Source organism: Polypterus senegalus, chromosome 3 (assembly GCF_016835505.1).
Source record: "Polypterus senegalus isolate Bchr_013 chromosome 3, ASM1683550v1, whole genome shotgun sequence".
Taxonomy (NCBI): Eukaryota; Metazoa; Chordata; class Cladistia; order Polypteriformes; family Polypteridae; genus Polypterus; species Polypterus senegalus.
This window is the reverse complement of record NC_053156.1, coordinates 263,356,019-263,381,142: the sequence shown is the minus strand read 5'-3', so window position 1 is coordinate 263,381,142 and position 25,124 is coordinate 263,356,019. Positions and strand designations below refer to the sequence as shown.

General features: G+C 35.9%; 1 protein-coding gene across 8 annotated transcripts in view; it reads right to left on the bottom strand.

The window, feature by feature from the left end:
• Window positions 1-25,124, bottom strand: part of LOC120526114 (protein EFR3 homolog B) — a 165,947-nt gene that overhangs the window by 118,167 nt on the left and 22,656 nt on the right. The window contains exons 1-2 of one of the 8 annotated variants that reach the window (XM_039749045.1): window positions 24,616-24,634; window positions 11,572-11,728 (exon numbers count right to left, since the gene is read on the bottom strand). The exons of 3 other annotated variants lie outside the window; for them this stretch is intronic. Coding sequence is in view for 2 of the 5 variants with exons in the window: in XM_039749038.1 (XP_039604972.1) it covers window positions 24,616-24,655 (40 nt within the window). In the remaining 3 variants the exon portion in view is untranslated. Of the gene's footprint in view, window positions 1-11,571; window positions 11,729-18,308; window positions 18,481-24,615; window positions 24,677-25,124 lie in introns of those variants that run through there. 4 more of the 8 variants (XM_039749044.1, XM_039749043.1, XM_039749038.1 and 1 more) reach the window with 4 other exon arrangements.

The window sequence follows — 25,124 nt, the reverse complement described above, 5'->3', positions numbered from 1 at the left end:
GCATAAATATACCCTTGAAAAGGAGGTAGAACAGCAAAATGTGGGATGCAGGCTGTTAGTAATATATATTTTTTTGACTCATCCAAATTTAAATATTTATATAATACAGTACTGTCAGCTTCTAATAAGACTTACAAATTTTGTGAGCCATTAAAGAAAATGTACCAGAATTCTGGTAAGTCTGAAAAGGTTGATCAATGTACTGTATTCTGTATTTCTGCAGCTAGAACAGTTTTCTCTTGTAAGTATATACATTTTGTAGGATAGGCCCCACTGTCAAGGGTGGTTTTCAACATTGCACTTTATATAATCAGGATAGATTTTACCTGTGCTAAGCTGTATTGGAATAAGCACGCTTCCAAAATTAATAAATGGATATATTCTGTTTACATTAGCTTTGTCAGACTAAATACAATTGTTAATATTTTTAGTTTCAAAAATGTGTTATATCACTTCTATAGCAATTTCTCGGCTAAAAGCTCAGGGTAAACAATATCACTGTTTAGTTCGAAGAGGACAGACACATTATTATGAACATCAACTCTCTATTAGTAGTGGTGTCACCTCACAGCTCCAGGAAACTGGGGGGAGAGTTTTCACCAAATGTCTGCATGGGTTTTTTTTCTGTTTCTTTTTTCTTATTTGGATGACATTTTCTTCCAGTGTGTCTTCCAACATTAGAGATGTAGTTGCTTTTTTTTCTTTTGTTTGTTCAATATGAGCAAAGGCAGGAGAAGTGACATGCTTATATAGTATATCCCGATGATGTGCATGTTAGTTTAATTGGTCACTTTAAGTTGGCATTTTTTAAGTTAGTGTATGTGTGTATGTTCTTCATAGGACTGGCACCCTATCCAAAGTTGGTATCTTATGCTAGATGCCGGTCAGATAGACTGCATGATTCTGAATTGGATTAAGCAGAATCAGATAATGGATGGATCACTACTAACATAATTTTCTATTCAGTCATGATTTTGGCCTATTTTTAGGTTGTGGCATCCCTTTATTATAATCTCACTAGTCAAACATTTGCTTTAGAGTACAATAACACAAAATGCAAATGTAAAAAGATTTTCTGATAGTGTAAGACATGAAATTACTAGGATGTTATTTTGCTTTCACTTCAGCAAGATTATACATAATGGTAAAGATTCTTTAAAAATCCTGATATCCTGTAAATGACACTTTGCCAAAGGAATTAGAGCAACTGCCTTACAACTGCAGGAGACTGGACTTGGACCTCTGCTGGGTTACTGGCTTTATATGAGTAAGTATAGGTGGATTTACAGAAGTGCCCTTTAAAGAACCACTGCCCAATTTATGGCTGTTCCATAACATATACTTGATGCGGTTATTATGGGCTTCTGCTCAAAAAAAAGATGTTTCTTTTTGGAATCAAATTCAAGGCTCTAAAGCTGTCAGCAGTGCTAACCACTGCTCTACTGTGTGGCCATGTGAGCAAAATTAATTATTTTTTCAGTAATCTATAACAACTAACTGAAAATGCTTTTTTACAAGGGATGTACTGTATCAAAAGTAACAAAGACATTAGAACTGCCAAAAATTGCCTAACAATACTGAAATATATATTCAGTCATGAATTGAAAAGAGACTCTCCACCTGTTGTCTCACATCTGAATGAAAAAGGATATCATTTGCCTCAGTCATGGATTACAGATTTATTATTAGAAAATGACTCGCATAAGGATAAGTGCATTACAAAACATACAGCGATTAAATGTCTTGCGAAGTGGACATTCATGAATGACTTCAACATGCATACAGAAATGCATTTGTCTGTACTAGCAATCAGAGGTGGCTTTAGGGGTGTGTGGGGCCTAGTGCTGACCAACCCCAAGCGGGGCCAGTAACGTCAAACTTTGTTAGCGGTATGTGTGGACTGTATAAACTTGCGCGTGAATGCAATAAAAATAATGTCAACATACACCAGATTTTCTCATTACAGTATTCAGCTAATTTTTTGCAAGATAACACGCGGACTTTATCAAAACAGGACACACGGACCTCAAGAGCAGGGCCCCCTTAGGCGTGGGGCCTGGGGTAGTCGCCCCACTTGAAAAATGCCGCTCTTGCTAGCAATAGAGAAAATGGATAAAACAGTTTAAAACATAAACATCATTGATCAGGGCTTATTGTAGCTACTCATGAAGTGCCCTAAATGACCACAACAAAAAATAAAATTAATGAGCTCAGACTGAATCAATAAATGACATTTAGAGAAATGGCAGAGGAAAAGGTAAATACAGTCCAGGAGACTGTGGAAAGTTTAAGATACTGAAAAGAAATTACTTTTTTTACCATATGGATGATGAAAGGTGGTTTCATCACTTTGGTGCAGAATCTAAACACCTAGATTAAAATTCCAACATAAGGCCTTATTCTCAAAGTTGTATTTTCCATCTGGATTTTGCACAATATGTATTTTCATGGGCTAATTCTGCATTTCTCTGCCGGTTAATTTGTCTTTAAATAAAGTGAAAAAAACTTTGGTGTCATTTCCTGTTTCATGCTGAGAATGTGCACATAATTAGAGCACACATGACCACATACATTCATTTTATATTGTTAATTTAGGTTGAAACCCCACCTTTTTTGCTGGCTCCAGAGGATAGAGTCCCTATCGGACAGCATTGCACTTTCCTGCAGATGAGGCCAAATTTATGCACACTCCAATCGCCAAGAAGGGCGGTTGCTGGAGAGCAGCTGTGCAGCAGTGCAGTAGAGAAAACACACTAATATGTATCCTGCTGTGTTTTCATGAGAAAAATATGCAGCATGTAACATTTTTTGAAAGTGTACTGCACTCCTTTGCAGTGATGTGAATGAAAGCAACAGAATATAATTGTTTTTACTGGTTGTTGCCGATTATGGCTGTGGAAATAATGCAGGAAATGTGAAAATATGAACAATGAATAAGGAAATCTTTTAGAAAGGTAGCAAAAATTCATCATTTAGGGTTGGGATTTTATGGAGATGTAAACAAGAAGATACAAATCTGCCATGTACTGTAGGCATTTCTCATTTATATCATTATTGAATAGTAACATTAATATGATCATTAATTTTGGTGTTACCCTCATACTTGCTATGTTAAAATATTAATGCATGGCGACAGAACACAACACAGGATCACAATGACTACATTCAGATTTTAAAGGATAGCATTTGGGAATAGGGTTATATAACAAAAAAGTAATAATGTAAAAGCTGTGACATAGCTTCCAACTCACTGCCCTTTATAATCTGCCTTTATAAAAAAGCCCCTTGCACCAAACACTCAATCATTCCAAATCCACCTCTGTAAAAAACACATCATAGTGATGGGGAATTAGAGTCAGGTTATGGCCTAAATTATTATTATTCAGTGTCTGCCTGGCACTGATCCACAATGAGACGGAAGATTATAGTCATTGAAACACAACTATCAACATGTGTTCTGTGGTCTGTGCACAGTCAACACGGATGATTTGTGACAAAAATAAACTTGGTTACAAATACTGCCATTACATTGAGAAAGGTACATTTTTAATTTTCATCTTGAAACACTACTGAAGGCGTTAGCCTTTATACAAGAGGACTTACAAAATTAACATACATTTAATACATTTAATTATTACGGAAAAAGTAACAAATATTAGAAACACATTTTAGTCATTAAATATTTAATTAACATTACTAATCTTTTCATAAACATGAACAAATCAGCAATGCATTAATACCCTAAACCTGTTTTAACCCATTATGTCATTGTTGAAGAACCAGAGGACAAGTCTTTCATTTTCTTTGAAAATCCAGTTTGTGATAATTTGAAACTTTTTGCAGCTAAATAATCTGTTTCCTTATATTTAAGAGAAAACAAACAGAAAATAGTGTTGCACAGTGGTGTTATTTGCCCCTTCCTGATTTCTTATTCTTTAGCACAAAATGTTTTGTTACAATAATGAACATTATAAGAGAAAACAAACAGAAAATAGTGTTGTTTACCACATGATGTTTGCAAGTTTTCTTTTTTTGATTTTTTGAGTATGTACAGGTCCAGCACTGTAATACATACTTGACCATCACACTACCACCACCATAACATGAAATCGCCAGGGAAATGCTTTTGTCTCATCAGTCCACAAGGTATTTTCCCAGTAATTAAACTGAAACAGTGGTTTGCGTCTTGGAAATCTACAAAAATTGCTTCAAGTGAAAACGCTGTCCTGGGGTCTTTGTATAGAATATAATCTGACAGAAACTGTGGTTCGCTGGAGTCCCAAAGCTTTAGAAATGGCACCTTTACCAGACTGATAGATCTCAATTACTTCTGTTCTATTCTAAGCAACCTGCAGTTCAGGCAAATAATCTACAACACCAAGGAGAGGGTGTTTTGGATTTTTTTCTCCCTAAATAATAAAACCATCATTTAACCTTTTGCAAGAACCTATTAATTCACACCACATGATTGAGTCTACCAGGAAACATTCTCTACAAAAATTGAAAGATCAGAAATTATAACTAAGTGTTTCAAGGTCACATCTATAAAACATCTGTAGAAAATGTGACAGGGAAATGATTTGCTGACAGTCAGGAATTATGATGCATATGCATTCATTTGTAGTTCTAAGCCTGTCATATTTTTAGCCAAAATCATCAAGGGGATTTTTCAAACCTGCTTGCTACTTAGTAATTTCTATTACACTTGAGTGTTGCATTCACATTTTTTTACTCAAAAATCAGAGGAAGCAAAGAAGCAATGCCAAATTGTATCACTGGCTTCTGTTTAAAGGCTGTTTTATTAATCTCAAAATTCTTCAAATCTTATGTGTAATATAATCCACATATTAAGATCAAACTTTATGTAACACACTGCATTAAGTATTAACCATAGGAATGGAAATTTCCGAACATTTTATTTACCGGTATACATACAAGGCAGTAAAGCAGGCAGCATTGTTACATAGAAGTGCTCATTTATAATGGATTACAGATCCCAACTTCAGCCTGATCTCTATGATGGATATATATTCTATGGTTTGGTTCCTGCCTTTCACCTCTTCAGGTTCTAAAACAGATGACTTAATGTATATAATCAAGTTAAATTTACAATATTTTCTATTTTTACACTGTAAGCTTTATTTTTGCCTAGCCAATGAGCAGATTTACTAAAGATTAGTGATACTGCAAAGCTATTAACAAACATAAAAAGCACTTATCTATGTCCATTATAGAACTCCAAGTGCATTTTTTAAAGTTGCAGGCCAGATCTCTGTTTTTTTATCGTTTTTTGCATCTTTAGAATTATGCCAGATAGTGCAACTGAGTGAAAATGGATTAAATTTAGACTTTTGTTGGGGAACTGTGCTCGTTTACAAAGATGAATAAATGCCAAAAGTGAAAGTTACAGTACCAGATAAATTTGTATTAGAGAGTATTTCAGAGCTACAAAAAATCCTCTCAGAACAAAAATTATATTGGTAACATGAGGTAGCTTATAGATTAGTGGTTAATGTCAACCTATCAATTATGTTTTAATAATTTCTGAACCCAATTTCTGCACTATTAAAATACCAGATAAAATGAAGTTGTCACGTGAAAGATGTTGCAGCCTATGAGATTTTCTAAACATCCAGAAAGTAAAGAGTACTATAAAGTGTAGATTTCAATACTCTTTTATTCAAAGTCATGAAAATAAAGTCAGATTGACATGACCTCTTCAACTGAACAGTAGTTAGGTTCACATTTTGGCTCCTAGATGTCTTATGCATAAAATTTGATACATTAATAATTCATTTACAGTCATTTAAAGAGTACCTTTCCAATGGTCACATAATGAAATATGCCATGCAATTTTGCAGTTCAAGCTCAAGCATGTTAGGTGGTTTTCTCAGGGTCACCTTGTTTTTTGAAAATGTAACACTCAAACATTCGTATGATAAATTAATAATTTATTACTAAGATATTTTTAATTTCATAAATAATTTGATATGTGCCAGCATCCGGGAAACACATCTGACATTTTTTACTTGTGATGTCATTTGATCTTTAAAGTCTGGTTACATTTGCATTATTCTCCTTAACAAATAACAGGAATCAACACAGAACAGTTAAATAGAATTTCCTGCTTAACTACTTTTAATTTTTCACAAACACATCAAATTATCTGTAAAATAAACATATTTTATGTCTTTATTAGTAAAATATAAAAATATTGATTTAATTATAAAAAGGGCAAAATATAGAAGAATAATGGCACCATACATAAGCAACTGTGGAAGGACTTTAAAGTGGATGCCAAAAATGAAGAAGGGGCCCAACGCTGTAAAAAGTGTTGTGGAAATGAACTGTAGCAGCATTGGCAAAATTAGGAAATATGGTAGTATTAAAAAATAGCAGCCACAAACTCAGAAGAGTGGCAGCTTTAAGAAAGGTTTCCTAGCACACTAAGAAGTGTAACAGCCTGGAAAAAGTGGCAGCTTTAAGAAACCCTGTGCTTAAATTTCAAGACTGCGGTGTAATTAAGAAATGAGGTGCTGTTTAAAAAGGAACCATAAGCATTAAGTAGCATTAAGAAGATTGTGCCACAAATTACAAAGCATGATAGCACTAAGAAGATGACATTTAGGATTGAGAAAGATGATTGCAGTTCGAAAGGAAGCCCCTAATTTAGGCAAGTGAGGCAACACCAAGAAAGTAGCAAAACAAATTAGAAATGGAGGCAGCATTAAGAAAGATGGGTCCAAATAAGGAACTGTAGTGACATTAAGTAGGAGGCACTGTAATCTGTAAAGCATGGTCACATTATAAAGGGTTGATATAAACCTAAACAGGAAGGGTATCAACTTCAAGAAAATGACAAGAGAAATTCAGAAAGCTGTTAGGAAATAAAATTTTTATTTTTTTATCACAAATTCAGCAGTGTATCAGTAGGTTTTAGAAATATGGTGCAACAAATTAAGAAAAATGAAATTCAGAATCAATGTGTAAAAATATTAAAAAAACTGATTCATGGAATACATCTCATGCATTTTAAGGCTGGTATCTTTTCGTAGCAATGGTATTCAGGGACATGGAGAAGTAAAGTTAATGTTTTTTTCTCTGTATGTATTTTCTCTTTGAGCAGCACACAGTGTATAAGACTCATGAGTGTAGTTTTTTTTTGTACAGTTGTATATCAAATGCATGTTTACTTAACTGGATGTTATTGGCATCCAAACTTTGTTTAAGTAAACAAAAGACCTTGAGAAAAAATAATTTCTTGCACTATGTTGGAGAAAAAGCCAAAAAGAAAATATTTAGGCTTTAATCAGTCTTATGTAATAACCACACATTTTGTTTTGGTTTGCCAAATTCTAATCTCTGGTCAACACCTGCCTAACCCTGCCTATTATCTCGTGACACAATTAGATTTTCAACTTCCAGTTTTCAAAAGATTTGCAAGTTTTAGACTTCCCTGATCACTATTTCAATCACTTTTACCATTATGTCTGTGTGTGTTTATGTGCATACTGTATATCTCTCCGTGTCTCTGGATTTTGACTGTGGACACAAAAAGTCAAAAATAGGTGACTCATTTAGAATGAAACTTGGTACAGTGTGCATTGTAAAATAACAGAAAGCTGATGATTATGAAATGTTGCTTTTTTGTGCACCTTTGATCTTCAACTACAGCATATGTTTGTTTTCAAAGAGATATACGGTAGTTGTTCCATTTCATTCCACATAATCAGATATTGGCTAAAATCAAAGTTGTATGTAGAGAAAGGTACTGTATGTACTGCACACATCAGATTTTTAAACTGAAACTAAAGTGAAGCCAGTTAGCTTTTTAAAGGCCAAATCATGTATACAATACTGTATATACAGTATATCCAAGCAATACATATATATTTGGTGACTACTGACTCATTTCTCTAAACCTCCATTTCTTTAATGAAAGGAGAACTAGTATAATGTGAAAAAGTAATGTTTTTACACACCCTATCTTCTTTGCCTCTCAGTTTGTTGAAATCGCTAAATAATTTTGTTTGCCAGAAAAAATGTACATCATAGTGACATAGTGGCTGAATGGTTAGCTTAGTTAAAAATGTGTTATAAAATTTCCTCCCATTTCAGAGTAATGTGCATATTAAGCTAAGTAGTGTATCTAAATTACAAATATGAGTGAGTGTTAATATGTGTATGAAAGTGTTCAACAATGGATTAATTGGATTCTCTGAAAAGAACAGATGGATGAACAGCAATTAAATTTAAAAAAAGTATTTAATGCCATGACAAAAAATTAAGTATTTTACTATAATTCTTACAAATGTAGGCCATGTGCCTTGAAATATTTTGACTTTATTAATTAGATATGAATAAATCAAAGACTGCAATTAGAACAGAACTTAGCTTAAAAACCAATCAACACAAAATTCAGTACTTTTTAAAGTGCCCTTGGACCAGTCACAAGAAAAGCTGGTATAAGGTGAACAAGCAGGATACTACACATTAGAAATTGTTTTAGATTTATTGCTCTGTCATAACCTGAGTAGCACAAGACTAAAAGACTCAAAGATAGTTGTCCACAGGCATTAGTGCTATAAACAACCATCACTGCTGACCGGTATGGTAGCTCAGTCTAAATTGCTGGAAGAGTAACTGAATGGTATAGCATAATTTAGTACTGTCACATACAGAGAATGGTGAAATTCTTACTTGCATGTCTCATCAACATGCAACTTGTCACCACTCTTCAGCACCATGATGTATGATTTAATCCCCATTCAGATATGCTTCCAGTTACTGAAACCTTGGATGAATAAACCATGAGAAATACTACACAAGATTCATTTCCAGTCTAGCCCCAGAATTGATAATACTACTGAAATGAAATAATGATTGTCTTTACTTATATCAGTACATACATTTGTGTTTTAAAATTCAGTTCTTAACTTAATCTATTTATTGATATCTTTTAAATTAATGATTTTTAATAGTATACAGTGGTGTGAAAAACTATTTGCCCCCTTCCTGATTTCTTATTCTTTTGCATGTTTGTCACACATAAATGTTTCTGATCATCAAACACATTTAACCATTAGTCAAATATAACACAAGTAAACACAAAATGCAGTTTTTAAATGATGGTTTTTATTATTTAGGAGAAAAAACTCCAAACCTACATGGCCCTGTGTGAAAAAGTAATTGCCCCCTGAACCTAATAACTGGTTGGGCCACCCTTAGCAGCAATAACTGCAATCAAGCGTTTGCAATAACTTGCAATGAGTCTTTTACAGCACTCTGGAGGAATTTTGGCCCACTCATCTTTGCAGAATTGTTGTAATTCAGCTTTATTTGAGGGTTTTCTAGCATGAACCGCCTTTTTAAGGTCATGCCATAGCATCTCAATTGGATTCAGGTCAGGACTTTGACTAGGCCACTCCAAAGTCTTCATTTTGTTTTTTTTCAGCCATTCAAAGGTGGATTTGCTGGTGTGTGTTTGGGTCATTGTCCTGTTGCAACACCCAAGATCGCTTCAGCTTGAGTTGACGAACAGATGGCCGGACATTCTCCTTCAGGATTTTTGGTAGACAGTAGAATTCATGGTTCCATCTATCACAGCAAGCCTTCCAGGTCCTGAAGCAGCAAAACAACCCCAGACCATCACACTACCACCACCATATTTTACTGTTGGTATGATGTTCTTTTCTGAAATGCAGTGTTCCTTTTACGCCAGATGTAACGGGACATTTGCCTTCCAAAAGTTCAACTTTTGTCTCATCAGTCCACAAGGTATTTTCCCAAAAGTCTTGGCAATCATTGAGATGTTTCTTAGCAAAATTGAGACGAGCCCTAATGTTCTTTTTGCTTAACAGTGGTTTGCGTCTTGGAAATCTGCCATGCAGGCCGTTTTTGCCCAGTCTCTTTCTTATGGTGGAGTCGTGAACACTGACCTTAACTGAGGCAATTGAGGCCTGCAGTTCTTTAGACGTTGTCCTGGGATCTTTTGTGACCTCTTGGATGAGTCGTCTCTGCTCTCTTGGGGTAATTTTGGTCGGCCGGCCACTCCTGGGAAGGTTCACCACTGTTCCATGTTTTTGCCATTTGTGGATAATGGCTCTCACTGTGGTTCGCTGGAGTCCCAAAGCTTTAGAAATGGCTTTATAACCTTTACCAGACTGATAGATCTCAATTACTTCTGTTCTCATTTGTTCCTGAATTTCTTTGGATCTTGGCATGATGTCTAGCTTTTGAGGTGCTTTTGGTCTACTTCTCTGTGTCAGGCAGCTCCTATTTAAGTGATTTCTTGATTGAAACAGGTGTGGAAGTAATCAGGCCTGGGGGTGGCTACGGAAATTGAACTCAGGTGTGATACACCACAGTTAGGTTATTTTTTAACAAGGGGCAATTACTTTTTCACACAGGGCCATGTAGGTTTGGATTTCTTTTCTCCCTAAATAATAAAAAACATCATTTAAAAACTGCATTTTGTGTTTACTTGTGTTATATTTGACTAATGGTTAAATGTGTTTGATGATCAGAAACATTTTGTGTGACAAACATGCAAAAGAATAAGAAATCAGGAAGGAGGCAATTACTTTTTCACACAGGGCCATATAGGTTTGGATTTCTTTTCTCCCTAAATAATAAAAACCATCATTTAAAAACTGCATTTTGTATTTACTTGTGTTATATTTGACTAATGGTTAAATGTGTTTGATGATCAGAAACATTTTGTGTGACAAACATGCAAAAGAATAAGAAATCAGGAAGGGGGCAAATAGTTTTTCACACCACTGTATATTGTATACTATTAGATTTTTGTATATTATTAATTCATTCATTAATTTTCCAAACTTAGACTCACCAATGCCTTTGTTTCCTCAGAACTTAAGAACTATGCTCACCAACTTCTACAGACATGGTGGAGTCCATTTGTACTGTCTGCATTATATATCCCTACAAAGCACCTATTCAGCTCAGGACTGCAGACCATTACAGAGTGGTTTAAAGCTGGCTCAAAATATTACTGTTCTTTAGTCCATTCTGTTCTGAACTTTCATAATACATGCTGTCTTAGAAAAGCAAATAATATTAACAAAGACTGGAGACTCACTTTTCTTATTCCTTGGTTCCAGCAAATGTTATAGGAGGGAAGCGCAATAAAAGGTCTAGGATTGTTCAAGCAGACATTATCAAAAAGCATGTTCAAATTGAAACACAAACAAGAGTTCATCCATCCATCCCACAGCCTGTCAAGGCAAGGGCCAACTCTGACCAGGAAAACAGAACAAGATTTCAATTTAAGGTAAGCTAGAAAGTGCAATAAGTTTAGAAAGTGCACAAAAAATTCTTTTAACTATGGATTTTTGTAACATGTACAACCCAATTATATTTAACTTGACAGCAACAAATGCCACAATACTACCTGGGGCAGAACTGAAAGGTCAAAATTAGGAGGAACTTCCAGATATACAATTTGGAAGTGAGTCTTTAGCCTTCATTTAGGCTGACTACAGAAGATGCCAAAATAAAAGAATTTTCATTTAATTCAATCAGTATTATAGTACTAATTGTTCAACTTACCGTTATATTAAAGAAAAGTGTGAAAGGCTGATTTTGTTTTTCCAAGCCAAAAGGACTCCTTGGTGTGATTCATACTATGGCCATTCATTTATTCATTCACTTCATCTTCTTCCTTTAATCAATATTGGGGGTTGTCTAAATTATCGAATCCACTACTCTGCACATACAAAAAGCAAAATTCAATAATCACTCTACCAGCATCAGCCAGCATTACGAAAGATCAGTAGCTCATACTCCCTGGGCATATTTCTGCTTGCCGTTGTAATACATTACTTATTTCTGTATTAATGATCACATCTATCCTACAAAATCATTACACTGGGGCTGGACTCCGAATGCTTGATCTCAAAAACAAATATATATCACATTATCGTCCTAGCACTATAAAAGACATAGATAACTTCTTTCTCTTTTTGCCACCTCACATGAAACATATAACCAATTGACAATGTTAAATATCCTTTATACTGTACTGATAACTATTCCAGTCAAAACTATGCTTTTCAGTGATTTTAATAAATTATATAACATTAACAATATATGGTTCCTATATTTGCTTCAGTTACTGTGCCACAGAAAAAGAAATATCAGAGACAGGTATAATCATTAAATGGTAGTGCACACTGAACTGAAAGGAAGACTTGATGGTCGGTTTACAGGCAATTTGCACTCTGGATCACCCTACGTATTTCTGAAAGCTGTATTGTAACAGCATGTGACAGGAATGTTGCTTCAGTCCTGAAACATTTTAGTCCAGAAGAGTACCAGTGCAGTAATGGCAAAAGGTATTTATAAAAATGTACAACTGACATAGACACTCCAGTCATGCATGTGAAAGCCAAAGAAAGCATTGTGTGTCCTCAAGCGTATTCTGTCATGAAACTCATTTTCAGAGACAACTTCTCCTACAATAAGCTGCTGCATCACCCAGAATATGACAGTCTGAATTACAGTCAGCAGTTTTTCAGCAGGTCTTGGTGGTTGGGTTTTACATCTATTTTAAAGGCATACTTTGAACATGATCATTATAATAGATAATGTATAGCTCACTCCAATAATAAAATGAAAAAGCAGAAAAAATAAAAATAAATTAAATGTGGTTAGCACTGCTGCCTCATGGGTCCAATCATGTGGGATACAGTTCCTGGAATCTGAAGTGTGCATAATCTACAATGTTTCAGTAATTTCCCACATCCTAAAGATGTGAAAGGCATGTTAATTGGGAGCACCAAATATTCCGGTCTGAGGTATCATGCCTACCTTGTATTTAAAGCTGCTTGTCTAGTCATAAACTTAATGCTCTATGGTCCAAATTCACCATGCAATTTACAGATAGCTTTGGACTGGGGCCATGGCGCTTAGGAAAACATTGGTAATTTTTTACACGGTTAAAATTTCAGTACTTGCATTTGCTTGCATATGGTTTTATCTGAGTACTCCTGTTTTCTTCACACATCCCAAAGACAAGCATTGACACAGGGACTCTAAAATGGCCATATCTGAATGTGTACATAAGTATGATTGTAACAGAATGTCACCCATTCCCATTCTGGCACTTGTCTTATATTTGCTGATGCCAGGATAGGCTCTCATCCCCAATGAACCTGAATTAAGCTGATTTATGGACAGATATATCTTTAGCATTACATCAGCATCAATACAGTATATGTATAATTTATGCTGTACTCTAATCAGTTATGAAAAGTATAGAATGCTAAAAAATACAGTAATGTGAAAGTTTAGTACTGGCCAAGTTAATAATTATGAAAATATTAGCTTTCAAAAATATACCCACAATTCACAAGAATCAACAATATCATAAAAGAGCTGTGTGCCATGATATGTGAAAAATAATTCATTTATAGCTTTACTAAATTTGGATCAAGGTAGACTAAGTAACCTAGCAGCATTAAGAAGATTTTGCTAAGAAATTAAATTTCTCTCCATTCATAAAGCAGCAGATATTAGGACTGAATCAAGACTCTTTGTGAAATTTACTATCAGAGCAGCTGCTTTTCCGAAGATGGAACAGGTGAAAATCCAGAGCAAGGAAAAAATTTACAAGCTTTTCTGAGAATGGAAGAGACAAAGATCCGGAGCGAGGATAAAAGGCACAAAAGATTCAGACCTGGCCTGATTCCATATAATATGAGAAATGCTCAACTGCTTTTATACAAGTTGTATGAACTGCTAAATCACACTGTGAGTTGTGGTGGATACATGTACTGTGACATTTTGGGTACTGCAGAGAACTGGCCTACATCTTTTATTTCAGGTACTATTTTAATGCTGGACAGGTTTCATTGGACAGAGTGGAAAAAGCTTCAGATTTACATGAATGACAAATTGTAAACAATTAAAACTAAATTAAAAATCCAGACAATGCAGACTGAAATTTGTCAGTGTTACTGCTCAGAGAGAGAGATAAGTTACATTATCCTGGCTGACTCAGTAACAGAAATATTTCATTATGTTACCAATATTGTAATAATGAATCATTCTGACTGTGGTGGGCTGGCGCCCTGCCCGGGGTTTTTCCTGCCTTCTGCTCTGTGTTGGCTGGGTTGGCTCCAGCAAACCCCCGTGACCCTGTAGTTAGGATATAGCGGGTTGGATAATGGATGGACGGATGGATGGATGGATAAATCATTCTGAATGCCGGGGACTTTAAACAAAGAAACACATTCATCTGGTTCAATTCATGGACACTATAAGCTGGGCCTGGTCTATTCAAATGTTAATGACTTTAAATATAAAACTGTGGTATAACCTGAGCACGTATGACCATTTCACTACCACCTATAACCATGTTATTGACAGCAGAATCTCTCTATTATACAAGTCACAAGTCGTTATGTTTATTGGGAGGGTTGTTGTTTGTTTTTTTTATAATATTTGTATATTTTGTTTTGAGTTTCTGTAAATGATTAATCTCCCCTTATGGACAAAGAAAGTATCTATCTATCTATCTATCTATCTATCTATCTATCTATCTATCTATCTATCTATCTATCTATAATTTCGCAAGAACAAAAGCGCTTAATGAAATGATGATGAGGGAGAGAAGAACATCACACGTTACAGTAAAAAAGGAGATTATTTTAATAAGTAGAGACTTGTGAGAGGGCTCAATATTAAAATAGTCACATGATTAGTATGGATGTTATTATAGTCACTTACAACAGCATGAATATTTACAATACAAAGTGTAACATGAACAGATTAACAGAACATATCGGATAAGAAGGGAAATGCAGGGCACATGTAAGTCAGTATGTGTGAAGTGTGGCCGTCAGGTAATGTAGTATACCGACGTCTATAATAATTATCAGATATGTTGCATAAACGTTATTGTCACCGAAAATATTCCCCTGTGTGTAGCCCACAAGTACCTGTACGTTTAACCCGGGTTTCAATGTAACTCTGGAAAATGTTGTGTACAACTGGCCATGGGTTAAAAACAGGGCCTGGCAAATAAACTCTGACATTTTTAAACATTTTGTCGTTGTGATTTGGTGATAGTCATACAATACAATACAAATGGGGAATTGCTTAGGCTGTAATATAAAGTGAATATCTTGCTTTAAGTTGTCACTGTTATGGAATCCCTGTAGTTTTTACGTCATAATGTTTCTTGTTGTCTGGCAGTTTGCCGCTGCTCTTCATAAAGGTTGTGTGTGTAATTTGTTTTTCATTCACTGTCTAGGTGCAAGACCTGCTGCTGCTGATCTTTGGAAAATGTTGCTATGTGGTTTGTAATACGTTTTCTTTGTCGTTCTAAGGTATCTTGCCTGTGCTGGTTGGTCTGGCATGATGTAGATGTTTCTGCTTCTGTGCGTTAGTGTGAGTATGTAGGCCGGAGAGACCATTTCTGTTGGTCGCAGCTAGGCTGTATGTGCCTTTTCATTTTATCAGGAGGCTTACATTGAAGTTAAGGAAAAAGGAGTTGTAAAATGGTAGTGCCATAATGCAGTTTCAGTCAGTAACAAAGTATGCACCAAATAAACAGTTAAATACCACAGTCGATAACTGGTCACATTGAAGAACTGAAGACTTGAAAAAAAATTTATATATAGATGCTGTTGTTAAAAAGAGCTTTTAACATCAGATCACTTGTGTTTGCTTTAAAATAAGCATTACTCTAAGATGCTTTATGTTTCATTTCCTAATATTTCAAAAAATTGTGAAGGAAAAGAGGTCATTCAGTCACTGAAGTATATCACTCACTCTCTGTTTTATAATACATATACTATAATAGGAACATGTTAAAGTTTTTAGTATTACTTTTATTCATTACAAATTTAATATAATTAGTTTTGAGCTGTCAAGACTGCACAATGCTTAACACAGTATATTTAATTAAAATTAACCTGTTTTTCACCTGTTACAATATCATTTGATTTGATTGCAGTGTCATACTGTATACAGAAGTATGGCTGCTGCTCACACTGAATTGAACCGACACAACACCAAGGGAAAATGAAAGTGAGATGTTCCAATTACTAGACTGAGAACAGTCATAGCTTGTCCCCTTTGCTATATATCATTTACCTAACTGACCAGACTATATCATTCAAACAGTAAAATTCAAAAGTTACAGACAAACTGCTGACAATACCAGCCCAAAACAATTGTGCTCAAAGGCAAGCAAAGCCGGTTCAATAATTGTTATAGATTTATGGGTGCTCTGTGAAACATTTAATTTGAGTACAATGGCACAATTATGCTAAAAGGATATTAATTCTGTCAGCTCATCATAGCTATGTTTCTCTAGTTGCCCCCCAGCTCCTAAACATGTGTATACTATGCTAATCAGCCTGGTAGAAGTGAACTGATGCCTTGTTTAAATCTTATAATCTGCCTTAAAACTGGAATAGCCTTCTCCTGTCTATAGTGATGTATTAGAATAAGCAAGTCTGGAAAAGAATAATTGAATGAATAAAAAGACAAAAGAAGTCTATTAGATACACAATGTTAACATAACTTTCATTAAAGTGATATATGCATAGAGGCATTTGCCAACAGTAACTGTATGTTATAGTGTGAATAATAACTTGGCCTCTGTTACAGATTCAGCTTATTCTGTTTTCATCTTCTGGGATAACTTCTTTCTATCTGAAATCCTGTAATGGAAAAGCTGGGTTTGGAAAATGGCTGGAAGTTTCTTTCTGTTTCTTCATTCAGATGGCTCTAAACAAATGGTAAAATAATTTCTGGAATCTTTTTTTTTCTACACAAAGTATTACAGGCATAGCCACTCTAAAATGAGCTAACAGAAATGAATGAGTTTGGAATCTATAAATGGTACTAGTTAAAATTCAATGAGTATGGTTAACGTAGTGTTTACCAAAACCACTTTCTTTTTAGAAACTGAATTTGTTTCCATTCTCCCAAATTAATCATGAAGTTTGAAGGTCACAACTAAAGTGGTCTGAAAGAAGCTAACAACCAAAGAAAAAACGTACAAAACCTCTAGGGCGCAAAGCATTTGCTTTGCATAAACCAATAACAGAACTGTGGTCAAGAAAATAATACATCGGAGGAAAACAATTCATTCAGAATTGTAACAAACTTATTTTGCCTCCATATTGCAAAAGGAAATTTGAAACCCTTGAACATAGAATGAACATGGCAAAAGTTAGAAACCACATCCATTTTAGCACAATGCCCAAATAACTTCATCATTTGGTTAAAATAAATCTTGATAATTTGCCTATTTTAAGATGCAAATAAATACATTTGGAAGGATCTTGACACATTGGTTAGTGCTTCAGAGCTCCACAAAACTGCCCAATCACTGTCGCTGTGGAGTTTCCACATTCTCTCATTGTCTGCATGGATTTTACTGCAGGTGCTTTGGCTTTACTTTTGCATCCTAGAGAGGTGCTTGTTAGGCTAACTGGTAACTTTAAATCGACCGTCCATGTATAAGTTCAGCCTGCAACACTCAGAATTGGCTCCTGCCTTGCCGTGAATGTAACCAGGATAGTTTCTTGCACACAGCAACTCTTAATTGGGTAGAAATGGATGAATGGACAGAAATAAGCAAACTAAAAAACCTAATTTTTACAAAACATTTGACCTTGTAAGCAGTTTACTACACATGCACCAAATAGTCCCCTTTCCTAGCTTATATTGTTCCATATAATTCTATAATGAAGGAGCATAAAAAATAGCATTCTGTTTTTTAATCTGTCAATGGTTAGACTACATATTACATGCCCTTTTTACAAAGTTAAAGTTGTCCTTTAATTGCTTTTCTCTGACATTTTAATACTCAGTACCTATAAGGATCAATAAGCTTCATCCCAGTGTTTTCATTCCTATTGGACTAAAAGCATGGCATTTTTTACACAACAAAAATCTTGCCAACCCTTTTTTTCTCATGACAACACACTGAAACCCTAAAGTGAATAGTGTTTTACTTAATGGTCTATGTAAATAGCAGCCATCCTGCTCAATTTGTGCATGAAGCAGCAAAAATATGCACCAGTTAGTTCCTGCAGATTCAGTGCAAGCCACTAAAGAGCCCTTAATGAAAGTTCCCTTTCTGCTGGATTGTACAGGCCAATAGAAAGCAGAAATCTAATACTTTAATTTTAAGCAACCAAGGCAGACACTGTATGGCCAGATTTCTCTGAAAGACTGATTGATACCAGCTAAAAAAAAAGCAAAAGCTGACTGACTGCTTGCCTTCTCTAGAGAAAAGAATGCAGCCCTTCTGGCACAGTCCTTACCGTACATGAATGGCAAAACTGATCCTCTTCAATGAGTCCTGCTCAGCCTTCCCGCTGCAGGAACCAGAATCTAAATGACCTTAGTTCTTTTTCTTTTTTTTCTCTCCAATCTATACTGAGCACGAGTGCTTTTGGGAAAACACTGAAAAAACATCGCCTGCTCAACACGTCGTCATGCACAGCAGGGAGGAGGGGACTGGTGCAGCGTGTTCAGAGGTGGATCAAGGAGAAAATGAATCATTCAGTTCTGCCGGGTTATCATCCCAGGAGATTATCTTGCTTATTCTAATTCTTCAAATCTTTCACTCACATATAGTGAACGTTTCTGTTAAGCATGATTACAGTCAATATTAGACTAACTGGACAACTGAGAGAAACTTTAAGATCATAGCAAAAATGCAAAAAATCTAATACAGTTTTAAGAAGTAGAAATTGGAATTTCTGTTGCAGACACAAAAGGAGTTAATGTAAAATATTACATCTAATGACAACATTGCCATTTCTTAGCAATCACTGATGCTATTTCGACTGAAACAGCTTTCATATAGCTTTTCAATGACATTCTTTCTGTCACACTGCCTATGAAATATATTCTTTCCAAGCTTTCCGAAAACAGAGATACATGAATAAATTAGCAATTGGGCTAATAATGTGCCAATAATAAAGTACTTAAGAAGCTGGAATGTAAATCAGGAAAGAAGGCACAGGGTTCAAAAAGTCATTTAACTTGACAGTGCTCCAGCTGTCCATATAAGTAAGCAATCGGATCTTTGTAATATATAACAGGTTTTGGACGAAAGCATTATTTTAAAAAAATACATGTAAAGGCATTAAAATCATAATTGCCTAAAATGGGATATTTTTAACTTAAAAAACAAAATAGCATTCTTGAATCCACTTAATCCAGTTTATGGTTGCAAATACTGATACACATATTTTGCATCAGAAGCCCCTCTGATCTGTGTCTTATAATAGCCATTTTCTAAATCTTCAGTTATACATCCTCAGCACTTACTGAAATCAGACATTTTCACAATCTTGCAACTTTGCTTATAAATATTTATAACATTTCATGGCCCCAATAATCTCAATCACCAGTACACTGTAGGTACAGTTATCATTTAGTGCTAGTTTTGATGGACTAGTTCCTTTCTTTCTAGTTTCCATATTCACATCTACATTAACATGTTGACTAGCTTCAGTTTGTGCTGGCCAGTAAATGCTTGAAAATTCTAGCAGATGAGACTATAACACCAACTGAGCACCAGCAAAACCAAAGAGCTGGTGGTGGATTTTAGGAGGACCAGGCCCCTCATGGACCCTGTGATCATCAGAGGTGACTGTGTACAGAGGGTACAGACCTATAAATACCTGGGAGTGCAGCCGGATGATAAATTGGACTGGACTGCCAATACTGATGCTCTGTGTAACAAAGGACAGAGCCGACTATACTTCCTTAGAAGGCTGGCGTCCTTCAACATCTGCAATAAGATGCTTCAGATGTTCTATCAGACGGTTGTGGCGAGCGTCCTGTTCTACACGGTGGTGTGCTGGGGAGGCAGCATAAAGAAGAGGGATGCCTCACGCCTGGACAAACTAGTGAGGAAGGAAGGCTCTATTGTAGGCACGGAGCTGGACAGTTTGGCATCCGTGGCAGAGCGATGGGCGCTGAGGAGGCTCCTGTCAATCATGCAGAATCCACTGCATCCAGTAAACAGGATCATCTCCAGACAGAGGAGCAGTTTCAGTGACAGACTGCTGTCACCATCCTGCTCCACTGACAGACTGAGGAGATCATTCCTCCCCCATACTATGCGACTTTTCAATTCCACCCGGGTTTAAACGTTAACATTATACTAAGTTATGGTCTGTCGGTTATACCTTCGTTATTATAACTCTTTAATTTAATATTGTTCTTTATCATTATGCTGCTGCTGGAGTATGAGAATTTTCCCTTGGGATTAATAAAGTATCTATCTATCTACTGTGGTGTGAAAAACTATTTGCCCCCTTCCTGATTTCTTATTCTTTTGCATGTTTGTCACACAAAATGCTTCTGATCATCAAACACATTTAACCATTAGTCAAATATAACACAAGTAAACATAAAATGCAGTTTTTAAATGATGATTTTTATTATTTAGGGAGAAAAAAAAATCCAAACCTACATGACCCTGTGTGAAAAAGTAATTGCCCCCTGAACCTATTAACTGGTTGGGCCACCCTTAGCAGCAATAACTGCAATCAAGTGTTGCGATAACTTGCAATGAGTCTTTTAAAGCGCTCTGGAGGAATTTTGGCCCACTCATCTTTGCAGAATTGTTGTAATTCAGCTTTATTTGAGGGTTTTCTAGCATGAACCGCTTTTTTAAGGTCATGCCATAGCATCTCAATTGGATTCAGGTCAGGACTTTGACTAGGCCACTCCAAAGTCTTCATTTTGTTTTTCTTCAGCCATTCAGAGGTGGATTTGCTGGTGTGTTTTGGGTCATTGTCCTGTTGCAGCACCAAGATCGCTTCAGCTTCAGTTGACAAACAGATGGCCGGACATTCTCCTTCAGGATTATTTGGTAGACAGTAGAATTCATGGTTCCATCTATCACAGCAAGCTTTCCAGGTCCTGAAGCAGCAAAACAACCCCAGACCATCACACTACCACCACCATATTTTACTGTTGGTATGATGTTCTTTTTCTGAAATGCTGTGTTCCTTTTACGCCAGATGTAACGGGACATTTGCCTTCCAAAAAGTTCAACTTTTGTCTCATCAGTCCACAAGGTATTTTCCCAAAAGTCTCATTGAGATGTTTCTTAGCAAAATTTAGACGAGCCCTAATGTTCTTTTTGCTTAACAGTGGTTTGCGTCTTGGAAATCTGCCATGCAGGCCGTTTTTGCCCAGTCTCTTTCTTATGGTGGAGTCGTGAACACTGACCTTAATTGAGGCAAGTGAGGCCTGCAGTTCTTTAGACGTTGTCCTGGGGTCTTTGTGACCTCTCGGATGAGTCGTCTCTGCGCTCTTGGGGTAATTTTGGTCAGCCGCCACTGGGAAGGTTCACCACTGTTCCATGTTTTTGCCATTTGTGGATAACGGCTCTCACTGTGGTTCGCTGGAGTCCCAAAGCTTTAGAAATGGCTTTATAACCTTTACCAGACTGATAGATCTCAATTACTTCTGTTCTCATTTGTTCCTGAATTTCTTTGGATCTTGGCATGATGTCTAGCTTTTGAGGTGCTTTAGGTCTACTTCTCTGTGTCAGGCAGCTCCTATTTAAGTGATTTCTTGATTGAAACAGGTGTGGCAGTAATCAGGCCTGGGGTGGCTACGGAAATTGAACTCAGGTGTGATACACCACAGTTAGGTTATTTTTAACAGGGGGCAATTACTTTTTCACACAGAGCCATGTAGGTTTGGATTTTTTTTCTCCCTAAATAATAAAAATCATCATTTAAAAACTGCATTTTGTGTTTACTTGTGTTATATTTGACTAATGGTTAAATGTGTTTGATGATCAGAAACATTTTGTGTGACAAACATGCAAAAGAATAAGAAACTCAGGAAGGGGCAAATAGATAGATAGATAGATAGATACAGTGGTGTGAAAAACTATCTATCTATCTATCTATCTATCTATCTATCTATCTATCTATCTATCTATCTATCTATCTATCTATTTCTCTCTCTCTCTCTCTCTCTATCTATCTATCTATCTATCTATCTATCTATCTATCTATCTATCTACTATCTATCTATCTATCTATCTATTTCTCTCTCTCTCTATCTATCTATAAGAATTCTCTAGCCATCATTGGCGCCTGTGGAGTATATGCCAAAATCAATCAATTCATTAGTGCAATGTTAAGTAAAAAAGAACAAAAGAGAAATGTGCTCTGAGGTACTAGAGCCAGATTTTTCCATACATTTTCAAAACTCATTTATCCACCCATCGATTTCAGTATTTTAGTTGTAAATATGGTTAAAGAAAAAATAAAATGGATGAGAAATGAGATGTATACACAGGAATTACTCATCTTGATTTTCACAAGGCTTATGACAAAGTACCTACTGAGAGGCTTGTGATTAAACTAAATAAACTTGAAGATCAAGGAACAGTGTGTAGATGAGAGCCAAATTTTCTTAAAGACAGGAACCAAAGCATAATGGAGCACAGAACTTTTATCAAAATTATGCTATTATTAAAAGGAGTGTCCTTCAGATATCTGTTCTGGGGATACTGATGATCTAATTTATATAAATGACTTAGATAAAAATATAACTAACAAGATGACAAATGTGTAGATGATATACAACTAGACAGAACAACAGATAATCTAGAATCAGCAGAATCATAACAATGTGACCACAAAATAATTCAGATTTGTGGAAGATGTAATTTAATTTAAATAAATGTGAAATATTATGCAAAGGAAATAATAATGTTCAGTTTGAATACAAAATTGGTGGCTTGAAATGTGAAAGAACACTATACAAATACCCATAGTGGAGTCTTAATTTTCTACATCTAGACAGTGGGCAGAACCAAACAAGAAGGCTAATAAGACATTAGATTATAAAGCATGATGTGTGGAATACAAGTTAAGCAAGGTTATGCTTAAGCTATATAACACACTAATGAGGTTTCATCTGCCATACTGTGTGCAGCTTTGCTCTCCATGCTACAGAGAATATATAGAAGTGCTAGAGCATATCCAGAGTAGAGTAACTGGGCTGATTCCATGACTGACAGGTATGAGCTATGAGGAAAAATTTAAGGTGTTTAACCATTTCAGTTCAAACAAATGGGAGTTTAAATATGACATTATTTAAACATTTAAGTTATCAGAACATTATTAAGTTAGATACCAGCTGTTGGTCAAAATGACTTATTTAACAGCAACACAAAAAGGCAATTTGTTAAGTGTAAATTTAACAAAAACTTTTGAAAAAATTTCTTCACACAGAGAAACATAGACATACTTGGAATAAGTTACTAAATAATGTGGTAGATAATAGTACTCAACATTTGACTTGATGTTATTTTAGAGATATTAGTTGAATAGTATTAGCAAACTTTTTTGTTCGGAATGGTCTGTTCTAATCAAAATTTTTTCTGATGCTCATAGTCTCAGCAGGAATCAGCCCTGGACAGGACACCAGTACATCTTAGAGAAAAATCTCACACAAACACGCTATATTCACTTGAAATGGAGCTGGGAGGAAACAGAAGCATCTGGAGAAAAACTCAGCAAGAAACTGGAATAAAATGCCTAATCTGCACAGAGAGCGACTGGGCTGGGACTCATCTATGACTATGTGGCAAAGCATAGCTCCATTTTCCAAGCAATAGGTGAATAGGTTTGGTGTGCTTTGTCAGGGTGAATCGAAAATGTTCTAATATTTTACCAGAGATTTCCCTTCTGAAATTGTGGTTGTGGGTCAACAGGCTCTCCCTTAACATCGACAAAACCAAGAACTTGGTCACAGACTTTGGGAAGAGGAAGGGAGAACATACTCCTATCACAAAGAGGATGCTGTGGAGAGGATCAGCAATTTTACATTTCTTTCAGTCATCATCACTGAAGTGGGAAACATACATTTTGGTTATGATTATTGTCATGAAAGATCAACCAACACTTTTATTTGCTCTGGTGTCTAAGGAAACTCCAGATGCCTCCATCTGTGCTTAATATTTTTATATGTACACAGTGGAGTCTGTCCTCATTTGGTGGCATTACATTCTGATATGGAAAATGTTCAGCTCAGGAATGCAAAGAACTATAGGGGTGGTGAAGTCAACACAGTGTATTACTGACATACAGTTGTATTCTGTTCAGGATGTATATAACAAAGACTACCATGGAAAAGCAAAGTGTACTATTAAAGACTTAATCCTGCACACTCACTTTTCTCACTCCTCCATTCTGCCACAAGGTACAAGAACATTAGCACTCATACCACGAGATACAGAGGTAGTTTTTATCCACAGCTCATAAAACTACTTCCTACAGCATGTACATAAACAGACCTGATGTGTGTTCTTATACTGTACATATTGCATTTACTGCATTGTTTTCTATGAATGTCTTTTTTTGCCTGTTTTTGGTATCATACTGATGTCACTAGACTTTTGGAAACAAGGCAGTAACTTTAAACTTGAACAAGATCTTAAGGAAAATGGAATTTTAACAGCTTTTTAAACAAGCATAGAGAAAAAAGATCAACAATTTTCTGTAAGCAATCACAAAAAATATACAAAATAGTTAACACATTCCCCAACTCCCCGCAAATTACCATTCTATAGTGACTTACCAGTGCCAACATGGTGATCAAGCAGGGCACTGCATTCCATTTTAGTTCCTTTCAAAGTGCAGTGCAACCTAGTCTCATTTCTACTATTGCAGCATGTCTCTAGCTGTGTACTGGAGCACTGCCTTCTTTCCTTTTCTAAGGCTTTTTCCCTTCCTTTGCTCTTAATGAGAACAGAGAACGTCCCTCTAAGTACAAGCCTTTCTCTGTGAATCTTTAGACCTTTATTAAGTGACTCTGCTCTTCAAGGCAGACAGGTGAAAAGCACAGATAGGTTGAGGTAGCAGCTTCTCTTCCCAGAACAAAGATTTCCAGGCACCTCCTGCAAGTTTTACACAGATGCTATGGAAGGCGCAGGCAGTTATGCTCTGAATCACAACGACCACTGGAGAGGCTCCAGCATGAAGCCTTCTCTGTATTTAGAGCTACAGCCGCTGGGACTGCAATTGACACAAAGGAAGACAGTAAGATGATTATTCACACTACCACGGAGATGATCACGTATCCACATG